Source organism: Saxophila tyrrhenica (genome assembly GCF_035928015.1).
Source record: "Saxophila tyrrhenica strain CCFEE 5935 chromosome Unknown scaffold_9, whole genome shotgun sequence".
Taxonomy (NCBI): domain Eukaryota; kingdom Fungi; phylum Ascomycota; class Dothideomycetes; order Mycosphaerellales; family Extremaceae; genus Saxophila; species Saxophila tyrrhenica.
The window spans coordinates 734,978-760,421 of NW_027041741.1; the positions used below are offsets into that span (position 1 = coordinate 734,978).

The 25,444-nt window shown below is 54.4% G+C and overlaps 11 protein-coding genes across 11 annotated transcripts; 6 read left to right on the top strand and 5 right to left on the bottom strand.

Moving 5' to 3' along the window:
- Positions 1-732: 732 nt before the first annotated feature.
- TPS1 (Trehalose-6-P synthase/phosphatase complex synthase subunit) lies at positions 733-2,596 on the top strand (the record flags this gene model as incomplete). Its single annotated transcript, XM_064803469.1, has 2 exons — positions 733-886; positions 978-2,596. The coding sequence occupies 2 exons, from the start codon at positions 733-735 to the stop codon at positions 2,594-2,596; spliced, it is 1,773 nt and encodes a 590-aa protein (XP_064658384.1).
- Positions 2,597-4,926: 2,330 nt separating this feature from the next.
- APL2 (beta-adaptin) lies at positions 4,927-7,196 on the top strand (the record flags this gene model as incomplete). Its single annotated transcript, XM_064803470.1, has 2 exons — positions 4,927-6,366; positions 6,414-7,196. 2 exons carry the CDS (start codon positions 4,927-4,929, stop codon positions 7,194-7,196), a joined length of 2,223 nt encoding a protein of 740 aa, XP_064658385.1.
- Positions 7,197-8,308: 1,112 nt separating this feature from the next.
- On the bottom strand, positions 8,309-8,747 carry LTR77_006229 (uncharacterized protein; the record flags this gene model as incomplete). Its single annotated transcript, XM_064803471.1, has 2 exons — positions 8,309-8,474; positions 8,524-8,747. The coding sequence occupies 2 exons, from the start codon at positions 8,745-8,747 to the stop codon at positions 8,309-8,311; spliced, it is 390 nt and encodes a 129-aa protein (XP_064658386.1).
- Positions 8,748-8,802: 55 nt separating this feature from the next.
- Positions 8,803-9,718, bottom strand: LTR77_006230 (uncharacterized protein; the record flags this gene model as incomplete). Its single annotated transcript, XM_064803472.1, has 6 exons — positions 8,803-8,929; positions 8,984-8,995; positions 9,049-9,112; positions 9,165-9,304; positions 9,352-9,528; positions 9,582-9,718. The coding sequence occupies 6 exons, from the start codon at positions 9,716-9,718 to the stop codon at positions 8,803-8,805; spliced, it is 657 nt and encodes a 218-aa protein (XP_064658387.1).
- Positions 9,719-10,324: 606 nt separating this feature from the next.
- LTR77_006231 (uncharacterized protein) lies at positions 10,325-10,809 on the bottom strand (the record flags this gene model as incomplete). Its single annotated transcript, XM_064803473.1, has 2 exons — positions 10,325-10,634; positions 10,685-10,809. 2 exons carry the CDS (start codon positions 10,807-10,809, stop codon positions 10,325-10,327), a joined length of 435 nt encoding a protein of 144 aa, XP_064658388.1.
- A 1,257-nt stretch (positions 10,810-12,066) lies between these two features.
- Positions 12,067-12,651, bottom strand: LTR77_006232 (uncharacterized protein; the record flags this gene model as incomplete). The annotated part of the gene is made up of 2 exons (XM_064803474.1): positions 12,067-12,352; positions 12,614-12,651. 2 exons carry the CDS (start codon positions 12,649-12,651, stop codon positions 12,067-12,069), a joined length of 324 nt encoding a protein of 107 aa, XP_064658389.1.
- Positions 12,652-13,958: 1,307 nt separating this feature from the next.
- Positions 13,959-17,673, top strand: ACR2 (DNA-directed RNA polymerase I subunit RPA2; the record flags this gene model as incomplete). Its single annotated transcript, XM_064803475.1, has 2 exons — positions 13,959-16,126; positions 16,182-17,673. 2 exons carry the CDS (start codon positions 13,959-13,961, stop codon positions 17,671-17,673), a joined length of 3,660 nt encoding a protein of 1,219 aa, XP_064658390.1.
- Positions 17,674-18,134: 461 nt separating this feature from the next.
- Positions 18,135-19,385, top strand: LTR77_006234 (uncharacterized protein; the record flags this gene model as incomplete). The annotated part of the gene is made up of 3 exons (XM_064803476.1): positions 18,135-18,256; positions 18,388-18,605; positions 18,670-19,385. 3 exons carry the CDS (start codon positions 18,135-18,137, stop codon positions 19,383-19,385), a joined length of 1,056 nt encoding a protein of 351 aa, XP_064658391.1.
- A 333-nt stretch (positions 19,386-19,718) lies between these two features.
- Positions 19,719-22,643, top strand: LTR77_006235 (uncharacterized protein; the record flags this gene model as incomplete). Its single annotated transcript, XM_064803477.1, has 1 exon — positions 19,719-22,643. One exon carries the CDS (start codon positions 19,719-19,721, stop codon positions 22,641-22,643), a length of 2,925 nt encoding a protein of 974 aa, XP_064658392.1.
- Positions 22,644-23,172: 529 nt separating this feature from the next.
- Positions 23,173-24,222, top strand: LTR77_006236 (uncharacterized protein; the record flags this gene model as incomplete). The annotated part of the gene is made up of 1 exon (XM_064803478.1): positions 23,173-24,222. One exon carries the CDS (start codon positions 23,173-23,175, stop codon positions 24,220-24,222), a length of 1,050 nt encoding a protein of 349 aa, XP_064658393.1.
- A 255-nt stretch (positions 24,223-24,477) lies between these two features.
- LTR77_006237 (uncharacterized protein) lies at positions 24,478-24,792 on the bottom strand (the record flags this gene model as incomplete). Its single annotated transcript, XM_064803479.1, has 2 exons — positions 24,478-24,555; positions 24,616-24,792. The coding sequence occupies 2 exons, from the start codon at positions 24,790-24,792 to the stop codon at positions 24,478-24,480; spliced, it is 255 nt and encodes an 84-aa protein (XP_064658394.1).
- Between the last annotated feature and the right edge of the window lie 652 nt (positions 24,793-25,444).

Genomic DNA, 25,444 nt, shown 5'->3' on the forward strand with positions numbered 1-25,444 from the left:
TCATGCGGGCACCCAACCGCTGACTCTACTCTGACAAGCCCACGACAGATGGCAGTACATCTCTAGAAACTTGTCCACATCACGCGTATCTTCTGCGCCTCTGTCGCACTTGCTTGAAACGCGATTCATGCGAACCACGGTAGACACTACAAGCACAGTTCTGGCGTCATTTTGATGCATCACCAAGTCTCGATCGCCTGAAACGGAGCATCAAGTCTGCGTAACACGAGAAATCGCTTCCCTGCATTCGTCCGCCGGTGGGACTTGGGAGACTCCACCGCTCGACTTCATAAGGAGCTGGTCGCGCAGGTTCTTCAGATGAAGTGGCTATTGAGGCAACTCGTCCTCGTGCACAGTGCATGTGAACCGTTGCTGCTCCCTTAAGAGCAAACGTGGAAGAGCTGGTGGTCTCATGAGCATCGTCATCAGGGAGAGAGGAACAGGAACAGGCAGGGAACATCTTCAGACGGTGTCAGACAGTTGGACAAGAGGTTCGAGAAGGCGACGAGGAAGGCACATCGCACCTGCCGTCACAGGCGCTGCCACGTTTCGAAGGGTTGGCTCCTGCCCTGTTTGTCCGCTCGTGACACGCACGTGCAAGCCGAACCTCTCATAAAGCTAGAAAGTAAGCCAATGACAATCTTTTCCTTTTCACCGGCCACTTCATGAACACGCTTCACCGCACTGCAATACTTCTTCCCTTGAGCCATACCACCCTCACACCCACCCACGATGCAAGAGACACGGAACACGAACACCCTGGAGAGGTCAGACACAGTCATGGCGGGCACCGACGGATCAGGTGAAGAGCAGGCGGCGTACAGTCGCAGCAACCGCTCCAGAGCCAAGTCGCTCTCCGTGGGTGACTTGCGCGCCGCGAACAAGGGTACTCGCCGACTCACCTTCCTTCCTGCGCCCTCACATCCACAACATCGTCTGCACCAGTCAGGATCACATGCTAACAGAGCCTGCCACAGGAGCCTTCGTCCCCGACATGCCGGCCTTCGAAGAGCAACCGGAGCCGAAAGGCCGGCTGATCATTGTCGCCAACCGCCTTCCCATCACAGTCAAGCGCAACGATGACGGTAACTACGAACTTATACCATCATCCGGCGGTCTAGTCTCTGGGCTGTCCGGCATGATGAAGACGACAGAGTTCCAGTGGTACGGCTGGCCGGGGCTAGAGGTTCCACCGGAAGAAATGGAAATGGTTACCAAACGCTGCAAGGAAGAGCACAAGGCGATTCCTGTCTTCATGTCGGAGCAGCTCAGCGACCGGCATTACAATGGCTTCTCCAACTCGATACTCTGGCCGCTCTTCCACTACCACCCTGGCGAGATCACCTTCGACGAGAGCGCATGGGAGGGCTACGCCGAAGCCAATCGGCAGTTTGCGAAAGCCATTGGCGCGAACCTACAGGACAACGACCTTGTGTGGGTTCAAGACTACCACCTCATGCTGCTGCCTGCTATGCTGCGCGAAGAGATCGAGAAGAAAGGAGACGCCAAACCGAAGAACGTCAAGTTTGGCTTCTTCCTGCACACGCCCTTCCCGTCTTCAGAGATCTACCGCATCCTTCCAGTCCGTAATGAGATTCTGGAAGGTGTCCTTCACTGCGATTTGATCGGCTTCCACACGTACGACTACGCACGCCACTTCCTCTCCTCGTGCGCACGCATCCTCGGGCTGGCCACAACCCCCAACGGCGTCGAGTATCAGGGCAAGCTCGTTTCTGTCGGCGCTTACCCGATCGGCATAGATCCAGAGAAGTTCTCTGCCGGCCTGCAGGAAGCTGATGTGAAGAAGCGGATGGAGACGCTGAAGAGCAAGTTCGACGGCGTCAAGATCGTCGTCGGAGTGGACCGCTTGGATTATATCAAGGGCGTGCCCCAGAAGCTCCACGCTTTTGAAGTCTTTCTGACAGAGCATCCGGAATGGGTCGGAAAGGTCGTGCTCGTGCAAGTCGCCGTCCCATCTCGCGGCGAAGTCGAAGAATACCAAAACTTGCGCGCCGTCGTCAATGAGCTGGTCGGCCGCATCAACGGCAAATTCGGCACCATCGAGTTCACACCCATCCACTTCCTGCACAAGTCGGTCTCGTTCAAGGAGCTCATCGCCCTGTACGCCGTCAGCGACACGTGCGTCGTCAGCAGCACCCGCGACGGCATGAACCTCGTCTCCTACGAGTACATCGCCTGCCAGGAGGAACGCCACGGCGTCATGGTGCTCTCCGAGTTCGCCGGTGCCGCGCAGTCGCTCAATGGCGCCATTATCGTCAACCCCTGGAACACCGACGACCTTGCCACCTCCATCTACGACGCCGTTAACATGAGCAAGGAGCAGCGAGCCGTAAACTACCACAAGCTGGCGAAATACGTCAACAAGTACACCTCAGCCTGGTGGGGCGAGAGCTTCGTGACGGAATTAACCCGGATCTCAGAGCAAGCGGAGAAGAAGCTGAAGGTTCGTCGGCAGAGCCAGATGGATCGCAGGAGGCCTAACCCGAACGTCACTATCACCGAGGAGTACGCGGAAGGCGGGATCAACGGCAGTATTGATGAGGAGAACGATGAAGAGAGCGCTGTGGAGAAGTAAGGCCCTGTCCCGGTGCTTCGAGAACCCAATCCTGGATGATGTCATTGTTTTGTTGTGAATGACGACTAACTGGACTCTTTTTGTGCTTCTAGCCGTGGGCGGGTGAGGGTGTCGGAGGAGGTTGTGGAGGAGGAGAGTGATGATGAGGAGGATGAGGGGTTGATGATGAAAACGCCGCCGAGTCGGGAGATGTCGCGGTGAGCGATGAAGGAGGTGCGGTATCTGGCTGCTCGCATACGATGAGAACGCGAGAGGCCTGCGATGGTATAGAGTATGGGGCGAGCGGGTGGGCGGATTCTGGCGTTGAGCATGGAGTTAACAAGGTGTTATGGGCGCTTGCTGGCAAGCGGAGATAGAAGTGAGGTTATGGCCCAGGCTTGCTCATGTGGTGTATGCTAGACGGGGACGAAACTTGAGTCATTGGCATTACTTGTCTGTCTCGTCCACGTCCGTTTATTAGTTTGATACTTCGCCGACCCGGCCAAAATTGCGATCCGCTTGGGTCGTGGCCTCTCTCCCGCAAGTGGAAGTCGAACGAAAGAGTGAAGAAGGAATCGAGTGAGGGTCTTTATCCAGAATTTGGCCTGGTGAAAGGGAGGAGGCGCAGCACAGCACATCCATAGGTAGGGAGATATCCAGGCCCTCCGAAAGAGGGCTGGGAGTGGAAACGAGAAGCCCGGATACATCAGGAACGTGTTCGGCGTGATTGGGCACTCAAAGCCCCATCAACTGTCTTGCGGCCTGTCCAATCGCGAGCGCTTTGCGACGCCACTTCCCCAATCACCGTGCGATTGCGTGCCTGAGTTCGTCGATGCGGTCACAAATTGCCCCAGCGAGCCAGCGTCCTGCTGTTACAGCAACAGTGCACGTTCATGTGAGGTGTGTGAGCATGTCGACGCTGTGTATGCCGCAGAAAGCTGCAGCGAAGGTGTCAGAAGGTATAAAGATGCTGCCTATCTGCCTTTGAGACTTAAGAGATGCGCTGGATTGCTTTAGCAGTCACACTTTTGCTGTCCGTAGCTCATTAACGTCTGTGCTGTCTAAGACACCCCGCCGTATCTACTTGCAGTAGCCAGCCATGGATCTGGCAGCTTTCCTGCAACTGCTCTTCGGACTCCTCGCCACCGCTTGCACTGTCGCTGGACTGTGGTGCAAATACAAGTTCTTCAAAGGTGAGAATCTCCCACTGCATGGCGCAATACTCGCTGACCCCTCCGTCCCAGTTTGCATTCGTCGTCGCCGACAACAGACGACTCTGCTGCCCCTTCATGAACTCAGCGGACAACCTTCCAGACGAAGAACTTCATATCTCATGGAGATGAACATTGATCAAGATTGGGTTGGACACCATGCTGCAGGATGGATCGTCGGACAACCAAGAGTGCATCGTGTCGCGGGCGGTTGAGTATTTGGTTGATTGGTAGGACGGCTTGTCGCTCTGCCGATTCGAGTAAGGCTGACCTGTCGATCCACAGATGGTGTTGGGAGTGTAGCGTTGACAGCGACGGGTCCGGAGTATAAGGGTGGGTGACTCAGCATTCGCCGTTGCTTTCGCAGTTAGGGGACGGGCTGTTGTTCTGATAGAAAAGCTGCAACATCAAGATCCAGCATTGGAGAACGTTCTTCATTCGTCGTTTGTCCTTGATAGCTCCCACAGCCAGTAGGTTTTGTCATCGTTGCAGGCTTGCTCGCGTTCACCGTTGCCCATTCATCCTCTGCGCCACCAGGCTGAAGACGGCGACGCTGGACATGAACAAGACCAGATTGTAGAACTGCAGAAGAATGTCAGTCTAGCAACACCTCAGTCTTCCAACCGATCGTATCGTACAGCATTGCGAGAGTACGCGCTCTCCTCCGCGTCCGTCCTGGCCTCGACGAATAGCCGGCGAAGGTTTGGCAAGTTGGATGCCTGTCGATAGCGAGTCAGATCTCGCAGTCGGGTAGATCGAAGTGTACGTACCATGACCAGCTGATCCCTCGCCCAGCAATTCGGGTGTATCTAGGCGGTGAGCGAGAGGTTCAGAGTGAAGGACAAGGCTGAGACGAGGTGAGGTCGGAGGTCTTGGCAACTCTCCCGCGATTTCAGGGTTCGCTGACATCTGAATGAACGCAATTGGCAACAACCTCGAAGGCATCAACAAAACATTACATCAGCCAGCGCGACGGATCGAAACAGCCTTCAATAGGAACGCCTGGACTATAGCGACTTGGATTCCTGCATAAGCAACGACACCGACGCTGTCCCGAACAACGACCTCTCGAACTCCCGCTTACGATACGCTGCATGAGCCAACAACTTCCATAACCACAATTTAGGAGAGGAGGCCAACATGGCGGTCAACAGGCTACGCAATGCGTTGTCGACGCCTCGCAAAGGCGAGACACATGAGCTACGATCAGGCCTGGTCTCACAATATGCCTGGGAGCGGAAGGAGTCCATTCAGAAGACCATCATGGCCATGACACTAGGGAAGGACGTCTCAGTACTGTTTCCCGACGTCCTCAAGAACATCGCGACCCCCGATCTCGACCAGAAGAAGCTGGTCTACCTCTACCTCATGAACTACGCAAAGTCACATCCAGACCTGTGTATATTAGCGGTGAACACTTTCGTGCAAGACTCAGAAGACCCGAACCCACTGATAAGAGCGTTGGCGATACGAACGATGGGCTGCATACGAGTGGAAAAGATGGTGGACTACATGGAGGAGCCGTTAAGGAAGACATTGAAGGATGAGTCGCCCTACGTGCGGAAGACTGCTTCGTTGTGTGTTGCGAAGCTGTTCGATCTCAACCCGGCCCTTTGCATCGAGAATGGGTTTGTGGAGACTCTGCAGGAGATGATTGGGGACTCAAATCCGATGGTGGTTGCGAACTCGGTGACGGCGCTTTCAGAGATCAGCGAGGCCGCGCCCGAAACAAGAGCTCTGGTTGTGACGAGTCAGACCCTCAAGAAGATGCTGTTGGCGTTGAACGAGTGCACAGAATGGGGGCGGATAACTCTTCTCACGACCCTAGCCGACTATCGGCCCTCCGACACCAAGGAAGCAGAGAACATTTGCGAACGAGTCAGCCCACAGTTCCAGCACGTCAATCCTTCAGTCGTGCTGGCTGCTGTGAAGACCGTCTTCCTACACATGCAGCACATTGATAACGTACAACTCCACGCCACCTACTCGAAGAAGATGGCGCCTCCACTGGTTACCCTGGTCTCCTCGCAACCGGAAGTGCAATACGTTGCGCTACGAAACATCGACCTACTATTGCAGAAGCAGTCGAACATTCTTGACAAGGAGATGCGAGTGTTCTTCTGCAAGTACAACGACCCGCCATATCTGAAGTTGGCCAAGCTCGAAATCATGGTGCGGATAGCCAACTCCTCCAACTTCGACCAGCTGCTGGCGGAGCTGAAAGAGTACTCGATGGAAGTCGATATGGACTTCGTCCGGAAAGCGGTGCGTGCCATTGGCCAGGTAGCGATCAAGATCGAGGAGTCGGCGGAGAAGGCGGTCAATGTATTGTTGGAGTTGATCAACACAAAGGTGGGCTACGTTGTGCAGGAGGTGATTGTGGTGATCAAGGACATCTTTCGGAAGTACCCTGGATACGAGGGCATCATCCCGACGTTGTGTTCGTGCATTGATGATCTGGATGAGCCGAATGCAAGAGGCAGCTTGATCTGGATTGTCGGCGAGTACGCGGAGAAGATCTCAAACGCTGGAGAGATCCTTGCTGGGTTTGTAGACGGCTTTAATGAGGAGTTCACACAGGTAAGCCGTGGGAATACGTGTGCTAGTCAGATGCTAATACTATGCAGACCCAACTACAAATCCTCACAGCTGTGGTCAAGCTGTTCCTCAAGAAGCCAGATCAGTCCCAAGGTCTGGTGCAGAAAGTCCTCCAAGCCGCAACAGCAGAAAACGACAACCCGGACATCCGCGATCGAGCATACGTCTACTGGCGACTTTTGTCTTCGGACCCGCAAATCGCAAAGAACATCGTCCTCTCCGCCCGACCCCAGATCACTTCAACAATACCTGTCCTACCTGGCCCACTCCTCGATTCTCTACTACCCAATCTCTCAACACTTGCGTCCGTGTACCACAAGCCTCCAGCGACCTTCATTGGCGGCGGCCGGAGTTCAGCCCTCCAAGCAGCCGCCATCGAGGAAGCGAAGCAGAACGCTCGCGAGAACCCCATCGCCGCTGCAGCCGTCTCGGCCGCCATCGCCGGCGGCCCAGCACCACAAGCTCAAACAAACGCAGAGAACCTCCTCGACATTGACTTTGACGGCGCCGCTCCCGCCTCCATGCAAAAAGCGCCAATTGCTGGCGCATCTGGTCTTGAAGGTCTGGCAGGGACGCCGCAACGGGTTCAGAGTCCATCAAGTGCCGCTGGCGGCGGTATGGAAGATCTCATGGGCATGTTTGGAAACACGAACGGCGCAGCAGCGGGACAGATGAATGGGAATGCGAGTAATGACTTGATGAATGGGTTCGCGAACATGGATATGAATGGCGGGCAGCCTCCGCCGCCGCAGAATCAGATGGATGGGAATGGGAATAAGCAGACGAAGGAGGATTTGTTGGGCCTGTTCTAATGTATCGACCCGTCAACAAGGATCCGAATGCCAATCCGAGCCGCACGAATTGCTTGTCGCACGAATACCTGCTTCCGCAGCCTCACATACACGCTCCTATCGATCGGACACACCAGACGAAACAAATGCTGCAACGAGCACCATCGATATCACCCCAATCTCGCCGGGTGAACACTGCCGTGTGCTTCGAAAGCTGGTCGAACATCACCGTCGCCGAAGTTAGCAGAAGCATCGTTGTTGTGATTGTCCGGCAAAGAGAAGTGCGGATCGTCTGTCAGCCCGCCGTGGACCAATTCTTCGAATGTGATTCTTCGGAGGCGATATGGCAAGTGTTGAAGGCCAACTGGCGGCGATGCAGGATGGTATAGCGGGAGATCGGACGCGGACGATTGATGTTTCCAGTGCTCGATTTTAGCGAGTATATCTTTGTCGAGTGGTTAGACAGATTTGTCGAGTCGATGCAACTGAGCTTACGATCTTTGTGCCTGCAGGTGAGCCGTAGAGCAACGAGCGCTAAGACGGTCGCAATCGTGCCAAAGAATAGCTCAAATACCGTGTTGAGGTCCATTGATTGTATTCAAATGTATGTTTGAGTGACCCTCTGCGTTGAGGGAAATGGAATAATATTGGAATTGTAGAGAAGTGGTTGCACATGCTCAATAAATATGGAGGCTATCACCGCGTGCTTAAGCTGGGTCTGGGGGTGGGCGCGACTTCTCCCACAATCTTTGTATGGACCTGGTAGAATGTTAACAGGCGGGCGCCACATCAGTGGGAGAAGGCTCGCACCGTTCATCAATTGGACGGTACTTTAGCTTGGCTGCATGCAGGCCGGATAGGATTCCAGGTTGCGTTCTGGGATCTGGAGCATGGCCGTACAAGCTGGAATTTACCCCGTTGTGGTCACCAAAGTGCCTATCTATTCGATCACCTCCCTCTTCCCCAAGACAGCCGCTTGACCTGCAACACGACAAAAACCCCACAGACTGCAAAAAGTCTTCCACGTCATGTCGACAAATGACATGGAGTGGTCCGACTTGTCGCTAGGTATTGTAGCGAATGGGTCACGGTGGTTAATTTTTGCCTAGTTATTTGTATGTTGCAACCAGAGATCATGGCGTCTCGCTGACCTTATACACCAGCTTGACACCGCTGACCTTCCCCTGCTTCAAGTCATCCAGCCCTTGAATCACGCCCTTCAGCCCATCCTTGCCAACCTTCGGCGGATGCACAGAGACCTGTGAAGAAGCCAGCAACTTCGTGCTGATCTCGGAGAACCTGTACATCATTAGCACCCCCCACACTTTCTCAACCATGTCGAACGTACTTCTTCGCGAACTCAAAGTCCTCAGGCTTCGCAGGCACTTCGTTCGGTCCAAATTTGAACGACTCGCCGGTCACGGTGTACGCAAGGGTGTGCTTGTTCTCGACTTCCTGGCGGTCGTGCTTCGCTGGGAGGAGATAGCTGATTACGCCTCCCTTGGATGAGACGGCGTCGGCGCAGATCTTGGGGCTCTCGCCTTCCGAGATGCAGTCGAAGACTTTGGTCATGCTGTCGCCGGTGTATTCGCGGATCTGCAGAGAGTCAGTTGAAGACTTCACAAGCCTATTGTGGTTGACGTGCCTTCTTGCCGACATCTGGGTCCTTGTAGTCGAAGGCCTCAGCAGCACCCAGGCTCTTCACGAAAGCGTGGTTGCGGGACGAGCAAGTGGTGACGACTTTGCAGCCAGAGCTGGGAAGATGTTAGCAAAGCAATAATGAGACTGCCTCTTCGACTCGAACTCACTGGATCGCATATCTAATCACGAATTGTTAGCAGAGCTCTGTTCCGACTCAACACGGTCTACTCACTGTATTGCCAGACTGCCAGTCGCTGTGCTACCTCCGTAAACCAGCAGCCACTCTCCCGACTTGCCTATAATGGAGTCAGTGCGTGAAAGTCCCAGAATTGAAGACTGTGGACCTACCAGATCCAGGCAAAGGCAGCCCCAAACTCTGATACAACCCCTGCCCTACCGTGAACACACCCACACCAAGGGTCGAAGCCTCCTCATCCGAGGTGTTCTCTGGGATCTTGATCTGTACATCACCCTTTGCTACGCAATATCTATTCGATAGTCAGCGCAGCACATCAAAGAACTTCATTGAACATACTCAGCAAAGCATCCATCCTCCGGCTCGACCTTGTTCACGCCGTGCGTGAACCCAGCTATGCGGTCGCCCTTCTGCCATTGCTTCGTGACTTTAGACCCGACTTCCTCGACAGTGCCGGCGAAGTCACAGCCGACAGTGCAGCCTGGCATGGCCATGATCTCGCGGTCGACGTGCTTCCTGCGGTCGAAGTCAGCAAATGACAGTGTGGCGACAGGATAGGAGTACACTACCAATCAGTAGGATTGAGGGCAACATTATTGACCTTCACCAGAACGTAGTCGTCCCGCATCTTTGGCAGAGGCACTTCCTGCACCTCGACATTTTGGGCGCCGACGACCTTCAGAGCCTTCATCTTGCTCGGTGCCATGTTGGATGTATGTCTGAGAAAGGGGGAGTGAAGTGGCTTGATGGAAGCTTTGGGGAAAGATGAAGCTGAACGGGTACAGAGCTGTAATGACCAGAGGAGAGGTCTGGACATCCCAATGGCTGAAAAATAAATGAGATTTATCATCAGCTTTCACGAGCTTGCAACTCGGAGTTGGTTCGCGGTGTCTGCGGTCGAGGGGTAGGTGTCATGTGGGGATATGACGATGGATCTGACTCCGGGTCGGAGAAGTCGCAGCGCTCGGCAGAAGCGAAGTATATTTTACTATAAAAGGGAAGTGTTGCAGGTGACGGTGAGAAGGGTAAATATCTACGTGTGGGAAGCAGACCAGGCGTGTTTGAAAGGGCCAGGAACGAGACGTCTATTCAACACAGCACACAGGACATGGAAGGATGAAACCTGCCAGCCGAATGTGCTATTACGCAGTCTATCTGATATTAGGAATCATGAATCATCTCAAGGTTACTCCGTCGCTGAAGCCCATGGTATCACCCTTCGCTCGTATTCCTATACCAGCTTGCTCGTATACTAACAGTGTTTCCCAAGCTCATGCTCCCTTGTTACACTCGTCATCCCCGTGTCCACCTATCATCTGACGATGCCATCGTTCTTCTGCGGTGGCGGTCCTGGTGGTGGCGCATACGAGTTGTCCCTCGAGTTCGTACCATACGCCTGCGGAGGCTGCTGCAGCTCAACATCATTCTGCCTGCTGTAGTAGTCCTGACTAGCACCGTACGCGGGCGGAGGAGGCTGGTAGTTTTGCTGGTTGTTCGAGTAGTAGGGCTGCTGGCTGTTGTACTGTGCCGGTGCGTGGCCGGGTGGTGTTCGGCCTGCCGCCCAGGCTGTGCCGCGGTATGGTGTGTAGCCCCTCTTTCTCCTCCTACGCGCGGAGATGCACCTGCGGCTGTTAGCTTATGGAGTGGAAGGAAGGAATAGTGTGCGACTTACGAGAACAGGAAGAAGATGAAGATTGCTCCGAAGATCACGACACCCAGGACGACCCATCGCGCCCAGGCATCCCATGTGCTATAGCACCCTCCGTAGTAGTTGTAACCGCCGTCACATCTTGCCATGATATTAGTAGATGCTCGTGGCGAGTGTTGTGTGCCGATGTGTAGATTGCTGTGGTAGTAGAGGGAGGTTGTGATATGAAGATTGTGGACAGAGTGGCAATCGTTGAAAGTATATCAAGTGTTTGCAAGAAGGCGCAGCTGTGCCGCAGAGTGGTGAAGAACGACAACGAGAGCGGCTTACCGGTAGGCCCTCTTAGCCAAATCTTCGCCCATGGTTGTCGGAGTCGCGGTATTTCGTGGCAGATGTCAAATACTCCACAGTATAAAGTTGAAGGGAAGATGGTTTGCCGGGCGAGGCAGAGATATAGATGACGCTGGGATGCGTGGCTGAGTAGTCTCGGCAACTGGCTGATGCGGAATCCTGCTTGGCTGCTGGCTGTCAGAGCGGGCGAGTGTCGACGGACGGCGACAAATGTCCGTAAGGCGCAGGCGGCGTCGCTGGATGTTGTCTGAGGTAGGTGTTTCGCAGGTTCACGTGCTCTAGGGTCAAGCAATGGTCGCGTGGTGAGGTCGCAGCCACTGTATGCGCAACGTCATCCATGCCAGCCAGCCAGCCTTGAGCCAGCCATTTCCCAGATTCGCGGAGAAACGCTCGGCAGCCGGCCACATGAACTAGCCCACAATTGGCAAGGCGTATATGTTGTTTCGCAAGTGTTCTGCACTATGCGCTGGCATTGGAGGTTGCACCAGGGAATGATAGTCGTTCAATTGCTCCCTCAAAACTTATTATTGCTCTGCAACTTTCTCGCGAGCGGTTGGTCGTATGGTCGACAACGCAGGCATTGCAGCTGTTCTGGATGTTCCGCAAGAGAAAGATTGACATGTTGACATTGGAAATGGCTTGAAGATTTGAAGAGCTACACGCGTCGACGCGTACGAAGAGGAGAAAATCGCTGCATACAATTCAAACGCCAAAGACCATGCTTTCGCCAATCGTTCTGCTGCGCGCAGAGTCGTCCTGCCGTCGCTCCTCCATAATCACATCACTCGTCCGTAACTGGCCGTATAACGTTCAAGGATCGGTCAACACCGAGTTGAGCTGAAGTCGAAGAGAATGAAAAGAAAGCAACCAGTTTCCTCCCAGGCCATTGCTGGCGTCCCGACATCTTTCTGCTACTCGAAGGACCTGAAGAGAGACATGCCAATAAACAAATGAAAACGCTCTGCAGTCGTGGTCGGCATCATCGCATCGTGAGACATCTGTGCCGTCCATGGGAGTTCGTGAGTCGTCCAAGGTAATCGTTGCTCACGTCAAAATCATTCGGTGCCCCCCTTCTTCGCTTTGCTGATGAGCCATTTAAGAACAGCATCAAGGTTGGTTTCTTCTTTGGCGCTGATCCCGTAGCAGCTGACCTCTCGGTGCGTCACAGACTGTAAGTCCAAAACGTCGATGAGCTCGTTCGTGTCGGCGTGGTTTGGCAGATCCGATTTGTTGCCAAGGACTAAGAGCGGGATACCCTCCATAGCAGGCTTCTCGAGCAAGATGTGGAGCTCCTCCTTCGCGACAGGTATGGCTTCTTTGTCGGCGGCATCGACGATGAAGCTGGATTAAAGATCAACAAATCGTGTCGATACCGAAGAGACAGCGGCCAGACTCACACAATCGCGTTCACGCCTCGGCAGTAGCGCTCCCACATCGTACGAAACCTAGGCTGGCCACCGAGATCCCAGCTGCCTCAGGTTAGTGACGCAGACCGGGAACAACACCGCATCGCCGCGCCTGCACCGAAAATCGAGCCACAGTCCGACCCCCGAGTGCCGGTTGACTTGCAACGACCGAGCGAACTAATGGAGAACGACTCACCACTTCAAAGTAACATGGCCTCGCTTGATGGTCTTCATATTGAAGCCGACAGTCGGTATGGAGCTATGACACACGTTAGCCGAGTCGGGAGGACAAACCGAGTTTCCAACATCGGTTTCAATCGGTTTCAGATCTGGGTTGTGTCCGGCTTTGGTGGAACATACTCGATCGTGAATTCTCCGCCCTGTGGAACATGATCAGCTTGCGAGATCTGGAACATGCGCCGTGGAGTGGAATGGGAGCCATACCGCGAGCACTCTCAGCAAGGACGTCTTGCCCGCATTCTGGAGCCCAATCATGGTGATGTCCATCTCGGAGTTCCTATGCGCGCCATGTCAGCAGCTATCGGCAACATCAACTACCTAGACCGTCGTCGTCGTGGCAGGACATCTGCAAAAGTCGGTGTGGGCTGGTCAGGCTGCCGTCGCCTTCAGAGCATCGACAATGGCGGTTTGCCTATGGCGTAAGAAGGAAAGCATGGCATACCAGAACAGGCCGACGAGCCAATCATACAGCTTCTGGAAGATGCCCATGATTGCGGGCGACGGGAGCGAGCGATGTTGGCGCTGTTGCGATCCAGCACTCTCGGCCAGTCGAGTGGAAGAGAGAAGCACTCTGGCTTCAGGAATGGACCGAGACAAGGTGACCCTTGATTTGACAGAGTGGGCGGGTCGGTGCGGGGGCCGGCCGTTCGCTCGTGTGTGCTAGGAAGGAAGTCTAAAGCGTCTTCGGAAATATTGTAAATAGAGAAGAAAAGAAAAGGTTCACTCCTCGCTAAGTACTCTCAAGGTGGATGCTGCGCCGGTGACAGTGCTGTAGTCCTGTGACGGGAAAGGGGAGAGAGGGCTGCACGAGCGGTTCGATGGTGAGTTCGCGCCGCAGTACAGGCTGCAGGAGTGAAACGGCTTCTCCCAGAGATCTTGTGGGAGCTGCAGAGCTGCACGACGGCGGCGGGTGCAGAGGTCGTCGGCGAACGCTTGCCCGCGCCGCATCCCGCGCTAAGCGGTGGAGGGAGATAGTCGTGGTGTTGCTTCTTTGCCAAGATGCTGCTGTCTTTTGGTTGTAGTCATGCAAATAGCTAAGATCGTAAGAACGGATATGGAGCATTGCATTTTCCATAACAATCCATGGTGTTAAATAAGATGAAAGAAGTGCTGTTGGGTCAGAGTTCGCGAAAGGCAACACCAACCGAGGTCAGAAGTTTTGGTATGCCCGACCTCTAATCGATAAGAAAAAGTTGAAGATGAATCCATGTTTCGAAACTCACACGCGCAAACCGCCTGCTACGACAAGCGACACACCAAAGCTCGACATGGCACCGTGAACCTCTCGCGGACAGCTTGCCATGGCTCCGTCAAAGCGGGAAAAGCGCGTAAAGCCCTGGACAACCGACTACGATACTCGACGACGGCACGCTCTCTTCCGCAATCCACCAGCAGATAAGACCGCCTATCCCTCCCTAGCCGAAGCGATACAGCCCCATGTTGAGTCCTTCAACGGGCTGTTCGCGCAGCATGGACAGCTATACCACGCGCTCAGGGACATCGGTACAAAGACCTTCCTCGATGGCAATCCTGCTGCGCCGGGAGACGCTGAGTCCGAGCCTAGGAACCGCAACAGACTACAGATACGGATGAAGGAGATCTTCTTGGAAAAGTGTACTTTGCCACCCTCCAACAAGCTTGAGTCTAAGAAGAGAGACATCCTACCGGTCGAGTGCAGGGAAAGACATGCTACATACCGAGGTCGCTTTCGGGGTCGCATGGAGTATAGGGTCAATGATGGAGAATGGAAGGAGACAGTGCGAGAGTTCGGCTACCTGCCACTCATGCTGCGATCAAATCGATGCCATCTGGAAGGACTGTCACCCAAAGAGCTTGTGAACCGAAGGGAGGAGAGTGAGGAGCTTGGCGGCTACTTCATCGTCAATGGCATTGAGAAGCTCATCCGAATGCTTATCGTCAATCGCCGAAATTTCCCGGCCGCTATCATTCGAGGGTCGTTCGTCAATCGAGGAGCTGCTTACACGAAGTACGGCATACAAATCCGATCTGTACGGCCTGATCAGACGTCGCAAACGAACGTGTTGCATTACCTGAACGATGGCAGTGTTATGTTTCGATTTTCGTGGCGGAAGGCGGAATACCTGGTGCCCGTAATGATGGTCATGAAAGCACTTGTCGAGACCAACGACCGCGAGATCTACGAGAGCGTTGTGGGACCAGCTGGCAGTAAAGGGCTCGAGGACAAGCAGTTCGTCACAGACCGCGTGGAGCTACTTTTGCGATCATACAAAGCATATGCTTTGCACAGCCGGCTGGATACGCGGACCTTCCTTGGATCGAAGTTCAGGGTGGTGTTGGGTGTGCCAGAGGATATGAGCGATGAGGATGCGGGTACGGAGTTTCTGCGGAAGATTGTACTGCCTCACCTGGGCAGTTACGATATCACGGATGCGCACAATGCAGACAAATTCCGGATGCTGGTCTTCATGATCCGGAAACTGTACGCACTGGTCGAGGGCGAGTGCGCGACGGACAATCCGGATGCTGTGCAAAGTCAGGAGATCTTGCTGCCAGGCTTCCTATACGGCATGATTATCAAAGAGCGGATTGATGAGTGGATGAACGCCGTTGGCCTCAGTCTGCGAGAATGGAGCAGAAACAATCAGTGGCCTAGCTTCACCAGCCGAGAGTTTGACCGCGATTTCCTGGGCAAGGTGGTACGCAAGACAAACGAGAATATCGGGCAAGCACTCGACTACTTCCTTGCCACAGGCAACCTTGTGAGCCCGACTGGCCTGGATTTGCAGCAGGTGTCTGGCTATACCGTGGTGGCAGAGAAGATCAACTTCTACCGGTTCATCAGTCACTTCCGAATGGTACATCGAGGTAGCTTCTTCGCACAGCTGAAGACCACCACCGTACGAAAGCTGCTACCGGAGAGCTGGGGCTTCCTCTGCCCTGTACACACGCCTGACGGAGCCCCGTGTGGGCTGCTCAACCATCTTGCACACAAGTGCAAGATTGCGACGGTGCCTGCAGATGTTTCGAAACTGCCGCATCTGCTGTCCCAACTTGGCGTTGTCAGTACGTCTGCTGCAACCCTGGATGACAGCGTAGTTGTGCAGCTAGACGGTCGAATACTCGGCTTCTGCCCCCCGAAACAGGCGAAAACCATTGCAGACACCTTGCGATATTGGAAGGTAGAGGGTTCCCACGATGTGCCTCTAGAGCTCGAGGTTGGGTATATCCCAACATCGAACGCTGGACAGTACCCGGGTATCTACATGTTTTCAGCGCCTGCGCGACTCCTCCGACCGGCCAAGTATCTGCCTCTCGATAAGATGGACTTTGTTGGCTCATTCGAGCAGCCGTTCATGTCCATTGCGTGTACTGAGCCGGAGATCGCCTCTGGTGACTCTACACATGTCGAGTACGATCCTACGAACATCCTCTCGATTGTTGCGAATCAGACACCGTTCTCGGACTTCAATCAGTCGCCTAGAAACATGTATGTACTCCTGACTAATCAATTGACTATACACAAGACGCTAAATCTATCATAGGTATCAATGTCAGATGGGCAAGCAGACCATGGGTACACCTGGAACTGCACTGAAATATCGAACGGACAACAAGACCTACAGGTTGCAGACGGGTCAAAGTCCAGTCGTCAGACCGCCTCTACACAACGAATACGGCCTCGACAACTTCCCAAGTGGCACGAACGCAGTTGTGGCTGTCATCTCGTACACTGGATACGACATGGACGATGCTATGATACTGAACAAATCGGCACACGAGCGAGGTTTCGGCCATGGCACAGTATACAAGGCGAAGAAGATTGATCTCGCGGAGGAGAACAAGAACTCGCGAGGCCGCAGCGCAGCCATCACACATCGATTTGGCTTTGCACCTGATGGCTTGCAAAAGGCTGCTTGGAAGACCACGCTGGACGAAGATGGCTTTGCTGCAATCGGGGTCAAAGTCAAGCAGGGGGACATCGTCGCCGCATCGCACACGGTTACTCCGGACGGAGCTGGAGGCTACGTCAACAGGGATGGTATTACCCATCTCCACCGCTACAAAGAGCCAGAAGATGCATTCGTCGAAGAAATCAAGATCATAGGTACTGAGACCGGCGGCACCGATCCTTGTCAGGCGATATCGATTCGCTTCAGGATCCCACGAAGTCCAGTCATTGGTGACAAATTCTCCTCGCGACATGGACAAAAGGGTGTACTCTCACAGAAATGGCCAGCGACGGACATGCCCTTCACAGAGAGCGGCATGCAGCCAGATGTCATAATAAACCCTCACGCCTTCCCGTCACGAATGACCATCGGGATGTTCGTCGAGTCTCTCGCTGGGAAGTCCGGTGCCCTCCACGGATTGGCACAGGACTCAACACCGTTCAAGTTCAAGGACAAGGCTGGTGAGACCGCGGTAGAGTACTTCGGCCACCAGCTGAAGCGCTCTGGCTACAACTACTTCGGCAACGAGCCCATGTACTCTGGTATCACGGGTGAGGAGCTGGCTGCAGACATCTACGTCGGCGTCGTATACTACCAACGTCTCCGTCACATGGTCAACGACAAATTCCAGGTGCGGACCACTGGACCCGTGACGCCGCTCACTGGACAGCCGATCAAAGGCCGAGCGAAAGGTGGCGGTATTCGAGTGGGAGAGATGGAGCGGGATTCGCTCCTCGCGCACGGCACTGCCTTCCTGCTACAAGACCGACTGATGAACTGTAGCGATTACACGAAAGCGTGGATCTGCAAGGCTTGCGGGAGCTTCTTGTCGACGCAACCGAGCGCGGGCGTAAGTGCTGGGTCCAGGCAGTTTGGTAGTGATGCTGGGAGGGTGCGGTGTCGAAGGTGCAGCAAGAGAGCCGGTCCACTGGATCCGAAGAGCGAGTGCTGGGAGGACAGGCAGGGAGAACGATGGCACGGTGGTGATAACGTTACCCAGGTGGCTGTGCCGGGTGTTTTGAAGTATCTGGATGTTGAGTTGGCTGCGATGGGGGTGAGGATGAAGTTTAGTGTTGACCCTTGAGAAGGGTGGGCGATTATCCTGGTGCGTTGTCAATGCAGCGTTGTCGTATGCATAGCGAGGTGGTGTATTGCTAAGGTAGATTGCTGTACAGCTACGTGATGTTTTCTTCCGAGCAACACCCATATGCCAACTTGCTGCAAATTAACATTCTTCTTCTGAATGTCCTTGATGCATTGTTGTGCAGATTTCGGTACCTTGCATCCACCCACGCTGCGTGTGATTACAAAATCCAATGGTTCGGCACTTCTCCGAGGTAGCGATAGAGTTGTGGCATTCGGCAATGCAACGATGATGCGCTGCGGTGGAGTCAACGTTAGACTTTGGTCGGGCTCCAGTGCTATCTTGTGGTCCACGCGAGTCTGTATTAACAATCAAAAGGGTGTTCTTGATCGCTCAAAAACAACGAAATCCGATCTCCATCTGAAAATCTACAAGGAAACCAACCCGCAACGTCGTCGAATATGAAAGAAGCAGTCATCTCTAAAGGACCCAAAGTCCAGATTGTCGACTCTCCGATTCCAGAGCCGAAGCCTGGACAAGTTGTCACGAAAGTGGTGTTCAGCGGCAGTAATCCCAAAGATTGGTAAGTGGTCATTTTGTTCAATAACAAGCACTATCGAAAGTGGTTCAATCATCGGCACATAGGTTAAATCGATTATGGCGATTGCGAGAGCAGAAGTTAAGGGCACCTCGTTAATCCTCCCACGTATGCAGGAAGATACCGGAATGGATGCCAGACATTCCCGCCATGAACGGAGGCGACGACATAGCGGGCATTGTACACAGCGTCGGCGAGGGCGTTATTGAGTTCAGGCCAGGAGACCGGGTGGCTGCGTTCCACGAGATGTTACAGGCGGGTGGCAGTTATGCTGAGTATGCTGTCTCGTGGGCGCATACTACGTTCCGCCTGCCGGACAAGACGAGTTTCGAAGGTGTGTGGTGCCTGAACCTTTTGAAGCGTCAACGAGCAGAAGCTAATGCACCAATGTTACGCAGAGGGAGCCGCACTCCCGCTGGCAGCTCTGACTGCTGCTGTTGGCCTCTATGGCACCCACAAGCTTAATCTCCCTCAGCCGTGGTCTCCAGCAAAGGAACCTATCCCACTACTAGTGTATGGAGCTGCTTCCGCCGTTGGAGCGTATGTCGTTCAACTGGCGGCCAAGTCCAACATCCACCCGCTCATCTGTGTCGCCGGCCGCGCTCAGCAGCATGTTGAGAGTATGATTGATCGCTCCAAAGGCGACACGATTGTCGACTATCGCCAAGGAAACGACGCAGTTGTAAAAGGCATCCAGGACGCTCTCAAAGGCAAGAAACTGGAGTACGCCTACGACGCGGTTGCCGAGCTCGAGAAGAACACGATCCAGAACATCGCTCAGGTTCTCGACAAGCAGAGTGGCAACGTCACCCTGGTCCTCCCACCAAAGGGCGGATGGGAGGCTAAGTGGGAAGAGTTTGGGGACGGCATCCATCAGTCGCCGACCAACGTAGGTGGCGTGCACAAAGAGATGAAGGACCTTGGGTTCGTGTTCTGCAGGTACTTCACTCGGGGGCTCGAGGAAGGTTGGTTCAAGGGCCAACCACAGGAGATCGTGCCAGGCGGGTTAGCTGGTGTCGAGACTGCGCTGGGTAAACTGAAGGATGGGACTGCGAGTGCGGTCAAGTATGTCTTCAAGATCAGCGATACTGAGGGGGCTGGCAGTGGGAAGTAAATTCCTCGGACTTAGAGATTTAGTCGCTATGTGACTGCTTAATCCATGCTTCTCCCTAGCATTGTCCTGCCCTCCCGTGATTGAAAGTACATGGTACCTTTCCGTGTTCGACGATCTGGATATCCAGATTTAAGCTTCGCTGCACTGCGGACTGTCCCGAACTTAAGCTCCGTTAGCTTGACCTCATCTGCAGCTCCTCGGACTCGCGCTTCACATGTGATGCTGGTTCATCAGATTTCCTTGAAAAGTGCAACGTTCTCAGAGGCGACCAACAACACGTGCCTGGAGTTCATACGCGTGACATGAACATGCAGCATCGATAGCGCATCGACAATGTTCACCTTCACCCCCCTCCTCGGCGCGCAGTCACCCTCGCCAGCCTCTCAGTCCCTACTCGAGCTCGATGGCGGCGTCAAGATCCTCGTCGACGTCGGCTGGGACGAGTCCTTCGACAGCACGAAGCTACAAGCTCTCGAGAAGCATGTCAGCACGCTCAGCATCGTACTCCTCACCCACGCGACCATCGAGCACATTGGCGCATACGCGCATTGCTGCAAACATGTCCCCGGCTTCAGCAGGATACCTTGCTATGCCACGACTCCGGTGATGAACATGGGGAGGACTTTGACGCTGGACTTGTATGGAAGTAGCCCGAATGCAGCATCCACGATACCAAGGGACAGCATCTACTCTTCGCCAGTCACTGCGGCAGCAGACGAGGCGGCGAACCTGTTACTGCAGGCGCCGACTGCGGACGAGGTTGCGACTTACTTCTCTCTCATCAACCCACTGAAGTACTCGCAACCGCACCAGCCAATACCTTCGCCATTCTCACCTCCCCTGGCAGGCCTTACTATTACTGCGTACAGCGCCGGACATACGCTCGGTGGTACTTTGTGGCACATTCAACATGGTCTAGAAAGCATAGTCTACGCCTCAGATTGGAATCTGGGAAGAGAGAACTTTTTGCCAGGCGCAGCATGGCTAAGCTCAGGCGACGGCGGCGAGGTCCTGGAGCCCTTACACAGACCGACGGCATTGGTGTGCTCGAGTCGAGGCGTGGAAAGAACGGAGACGTTGGCGAAAAGGGACAGAGACTTAAGAATAGTAAGCTTGATTCGGGAGACAGTGGCACAAGGGGGTAAGGTCTTGATACCTACCGATTCATCTTCACGGGTACTGGAGCTAGCGTTCCTCTTGAACACGACATGGCGCGAAAACATCGACGGACCTCACTCGGACACATATCGAAATGCACGTATCTACATGGCTTCCAGAGGCAGCAAGACTAGCGTACGATATCTGCAGAGCATGCTGGAGTGGATGGACGCTAGTGTGGTGCAGAATGCTGAAGCCGCCATCACGAGGGGCGACGCGCAGGGCAACAGCTCGGGGCCACTGGACTGGAAGTTTGTGCACCAAGTGGAGCGGAGAAGCCAGGTGGAGAAGGCACTGAAGAAAGGCAAGCCATGCGTGCTGCTGGCAAGTGATGCGAGCCTGGAGTGGGGTGTCTCGAGTCAAGCGCTCCAGAGCCTTGCTTCCAACCCGAAGAACTTGGTCATCCTCACAGAGGTTGCTGGTCAAGTCGAAGCAAAGCGGAGAGGCGTTGGGAGGCAGCTATGGGAGATGTATCAAAGTCGGCAAGGTCTGGACTTATCCCAGAACGGCGCGAAGGTCGTCAATGGCGACGGTCATGCTGTCGAGCTGCGCCTATCGAAACCCGAGCCCTTGACTTCTGATGAAAACATGGTTTATCAGCAGTACATCGCTCGACAACGGCAGATGCACAGCTCGCTACAGGGCGATACTACGCTGCTTGGTGACACAGCCGCTGATCTCGCCGACGATCAAGCGTCTGAATCCTCCGAATCGGAAGATGAGGATGACGACGCGGAGCATCAGGGGCGAGCCTTTAATGTCTCGGCTCAGCTGACTTCGAACAAACGAAAGACCACTGGCCTTACTGACGCCGAGCTAGGTGTCAACATCCTGCTTCGAGGGAAGGATGTCTACGACTACGACGTCCGCAACAAGCGTGGACGAGAGAAGATGTTCCCATTCGTTGCGCACCGCAGCCGAAACGATGAGTTTGGTGACGTGATTAAGCCGGAAGATTACCTCAGGGCCGAGGAGCGAGATGATGTGGATGGTGTAGATCTGAAGAACGCCAATGTAGAGGGAGTGGATGGGAATGCCGCGAAGGGCCAGAAGAGGAAGTGGGACGATTCAGTCAAGGGAAGGAGGGATCGAGAACAGAAAGGGCCAAACAAGAAGGCCAAGACTGAACAAAAAGATGGACCGGATGCCATTGATGCTGTCATTGCCAAGGTCACTGGCGAGTCTGGGTCCGGCGGCGGTGGGGCAGTCTCCAACGGAACTGTGGAGGAGGAAAGCAGTGACAGCGAGGAGAGCGAGTACGAGCCCGAAGACGACGCGGAAGCGAAGCCACAGAAGATCGCGTTCAGCACCCAGAGTCTGGAGCTCCATCTGCGCATTGCATATGTCGACTTCTCTGGGCTGTATCGCTTAAACGACTTGCAAGGACTCATCGGACGCATAAACCCGAGAAAGCTCATTGTGACGGCTGGTGATATGAGCGAGACCAGATTGCTAGCCGATACCTGCCGCGCAGTCGAGAATGGCACCGCTGTTGGGGAGATCTTCACGCCGGTCGATGGAGAAGTGGTGGACGCCAGCGTTGACACCAACGCGTGGACTGTGAAGCTGACGCGACAACTGGTGAGAAGGCTGAATTGGAAAGATCTGGGAACCGACAAGCCCAGTATCGCTGCTATATCTGGCCTCTTGGGATCTGAGTCTGCCGAAGAGAGCCTGAAGACAGAGCCGGAGGAGGAGGGAGCAAAGAAGAAGCTCAAGCTCACCAAAGCCGGCCAACAGCCTACGGGCCACACCGATTCTGCAAAGGCTGCGCTACCCATACTGGACCTCCTTACTGCGCAGTCAACAACACTTCATCAGCGAGCCGCACAGCCTGTGCACGTTGGTGACCTGCGCCTGGCTGAGATCCGAGCTGCTGTCCAAGCCCAAGGGCACACGGCGGAGTTCAGAGGTGGCGGCACTCTGCTGGTAGATGGGACGGTGCTTGTGAGGAAGAGTCCTACCACTGGTAGCATCGAGGTTGAGGGGGCAAATGCCGCGCTCAGTACGCCGGGGTGGAGGACGATGACGAATGAGGCGACGTTTTATGCTGTCAAGCGTGTGATCTATGAGCGTCTTGCTGTCGTTTCTGGAGCCTGAGAAATCGAACATGTAGGATAGCTTCAGTGAATACCCAACTTCAAGGTGTAATAATCTCAATTTCTAAGCTTTCGCATGAACTTCTGATATTTGAGTTCTGGTCGATCGGATCGCCTTGCAATTTCCGAATCACCCCTGGCATGATCACCACGGTCCGCTCCCGCTTGAGCCTCACGGAGTTTAGTCCTTTGTTCGACTCGGATAGCCCGGATATCTTGACATCACCTTCTCTAACGCACTTGCTTTCATAAAAACCTTCGCGGCGCACCAGGCTTCGGTTGGCCCATACAGCGTTGCTGAGGCATTAGGATGACGCGGAAACGTAAGTTCACGCTGTCGTACGGCATGTGCGGTCAGTGTGATGTGATAATCAAAAGGCACGCACGAGGCCACGGTAGGGAATTTTTCCTGCCCTCTTCCACTGCACTTCTCACTCCACTACTATCGCGTTCACAAGACACATCACTAGGAAAAGCGATCAGTACACGCGCAGCTCGATCGAAGCAGGCGCTCTTTGGACACCGGCAGGATGCGAGGACGACATGCGCTCACCATAGCACTGGTGGCGGTGATTGGGACACTTATGCTGCTTCGACACCATGTTCGCGATCTTTCAGAGGTCGCCAGAACCTATGCGACATTCTATTCATACCTGGAGCAGCATCCGAAGACATTGTTTCAATATCCTGCGCCAGCCGGTGAATCGCAACGCCTACACACAGAAGATGAGCTTGCGCCGCGAATAATACACCAGATCTTCCTCACTGAAGGGCGTAATTCGTCGATCGCGAAGTACGAGCCGGGCATCCGCAGTTGCCAAGCAGTACACCCAGATTGGACTCACAATCTCTGGACAGACGCCAATGCGACAGCATTCATTGCAGAGCACTACCCAGGCGTACTACCTCACTACGAGGGTTATAAGCAAAGTATTCAGCGCGCCAACATTCTGCGGTACGCGCTACTAGATCACTTTGGTGGCGTGTACCTGGACGTGGACATCACGTGTCTACATCCTCTGGACGACCTTCGACATGTGCCATTCTTGACTCCTGGCGCATATCCGGCAGGCGTGAACAATGCCTTCATCCTCACGAGGCCACACCACGGCTTTTTGCAGCACTTGTTGGAAGGTGTGCAGAGCAGGGATTTGTTTTGGGGCATGCCGTATATCGAGAACATGCTCAGCACGGGATGCATGTTTTTCTCGAACCGGTGGATGAGCTACGCTCGGTCTCTGTCGGCAAGCTCGCCTGATGCGGATCGGCAGTTCATTCTGGCGGATGAGGATGGCGACATCGAATCGCATATGCTACGAGGGGCTATCACCACGCCTCTCTTCACCCACGGTGGCGCCAGTAGCTGGCATGGATGGGACGCCGCGGCGATTGTCATGATCGGGAAGCACTATTACTACGCCCTGGCTCTCGGGGGATGCGGACTGCTCTTTGCCACGTTCGGGATCTGGCGGTGTATCTTCTCGCGAGCGAGAGGCGAACGCAGATGGCAAGCTCTCAAGCGCCTTAGTATGGACAAGTCCGACGATAGGGAAGCATTGGCTGGGTTGAAGGAAGGCTGATTGAGAAGGTGATGGACTGGGGATGGTTTCTAATGAGTATATGCTTGTCTTGGGGAGCAAGGGCGTTCGGGGGGTTTCGCGCAAAGAGATACCCATACACGCCTTCATACGACCTTCGTCATAGACGATCGTTGTCAATTTAATGACGTTCGTTCCAGCGTTTTCAGAGTATGGGATCTGAATGGAGCAAGATAGTGGCGCGAAATCGATGCAACTCTTGCTTATAACCTCTATCCAACGCCTCTCATCATAACATCATAACTTCGCCGACTCTTTCACCGTCCCAACCTTTAGCCGCTCAGAATACTTCTTCATAACCGACTCGTTGTGATACTGCATCCTCACCATCAGTCAAACAGCCCGCGACCGTTCTAGTTGTCCGACAACTCTTACCTTCCAAAACTGCTTCGTCGCATCCTTGCCACCCACACGCTTGAGGATCTTCGCTCCGCCTGGGTGTTCGTCTACGAAGCCACCCATCTCGTAGACATTATTGTCGATAATGATATATAATCCTTTGTCGACGGTGTTGCGCTCGGCTACGTCTTTGGTGGAGAACTCTTTCGACATTGCGGCGGTGGTGGGAGGAAGTGCGATTAACAGGTGTGCTCGATGGCGCGCTCTCAACCGGGCAGGATGTTGATGTTGTTCGTACGGGTGATGCTGTTTGAATAGATAGATCAATCAATGGTAATCAGTCGAATGTCACTCGTCGACAGCCATGCGGAGCTCGGCCGGAGGAGAAGACAGCCTCGGTACATTTCAACGCCGTCACGTGCAATAACCTTCGACGCCTTCGGGAGTTGATCTCGGATGCACCACCAACCACGTCTTGGGGGCGAACGCAGAAGGACGGATACCACAGGATGATGATCCCAGACACCGCAGACCGCAACACCTCGTCTCGAAGACACATATTCAGGCCTTTCTCAAGCCTCTTGAGAGAAAACGAAAACAAACCCCTTTGGAACTGGTGGAGACCGGCAACCCGTCAACCAACGACGCCAGCGGCGTGGGTCGACCCCGGGGTCGAAGCGAAGCTTGTGGGGTGAGCCTCATTTATCCATGCCAATCTCGACGTCACCAAGGCGAGTGAGACGACGATCGCAACAGGGAGCGGCGTCTCATACGACGACCACGCGAGAGACGGCGAATGAGGCGGACCGGCGAGCCGTCGTAGGCGAGTGCTGGCTGTGCTGGTCTGGCGGCGCTGGAACAACAA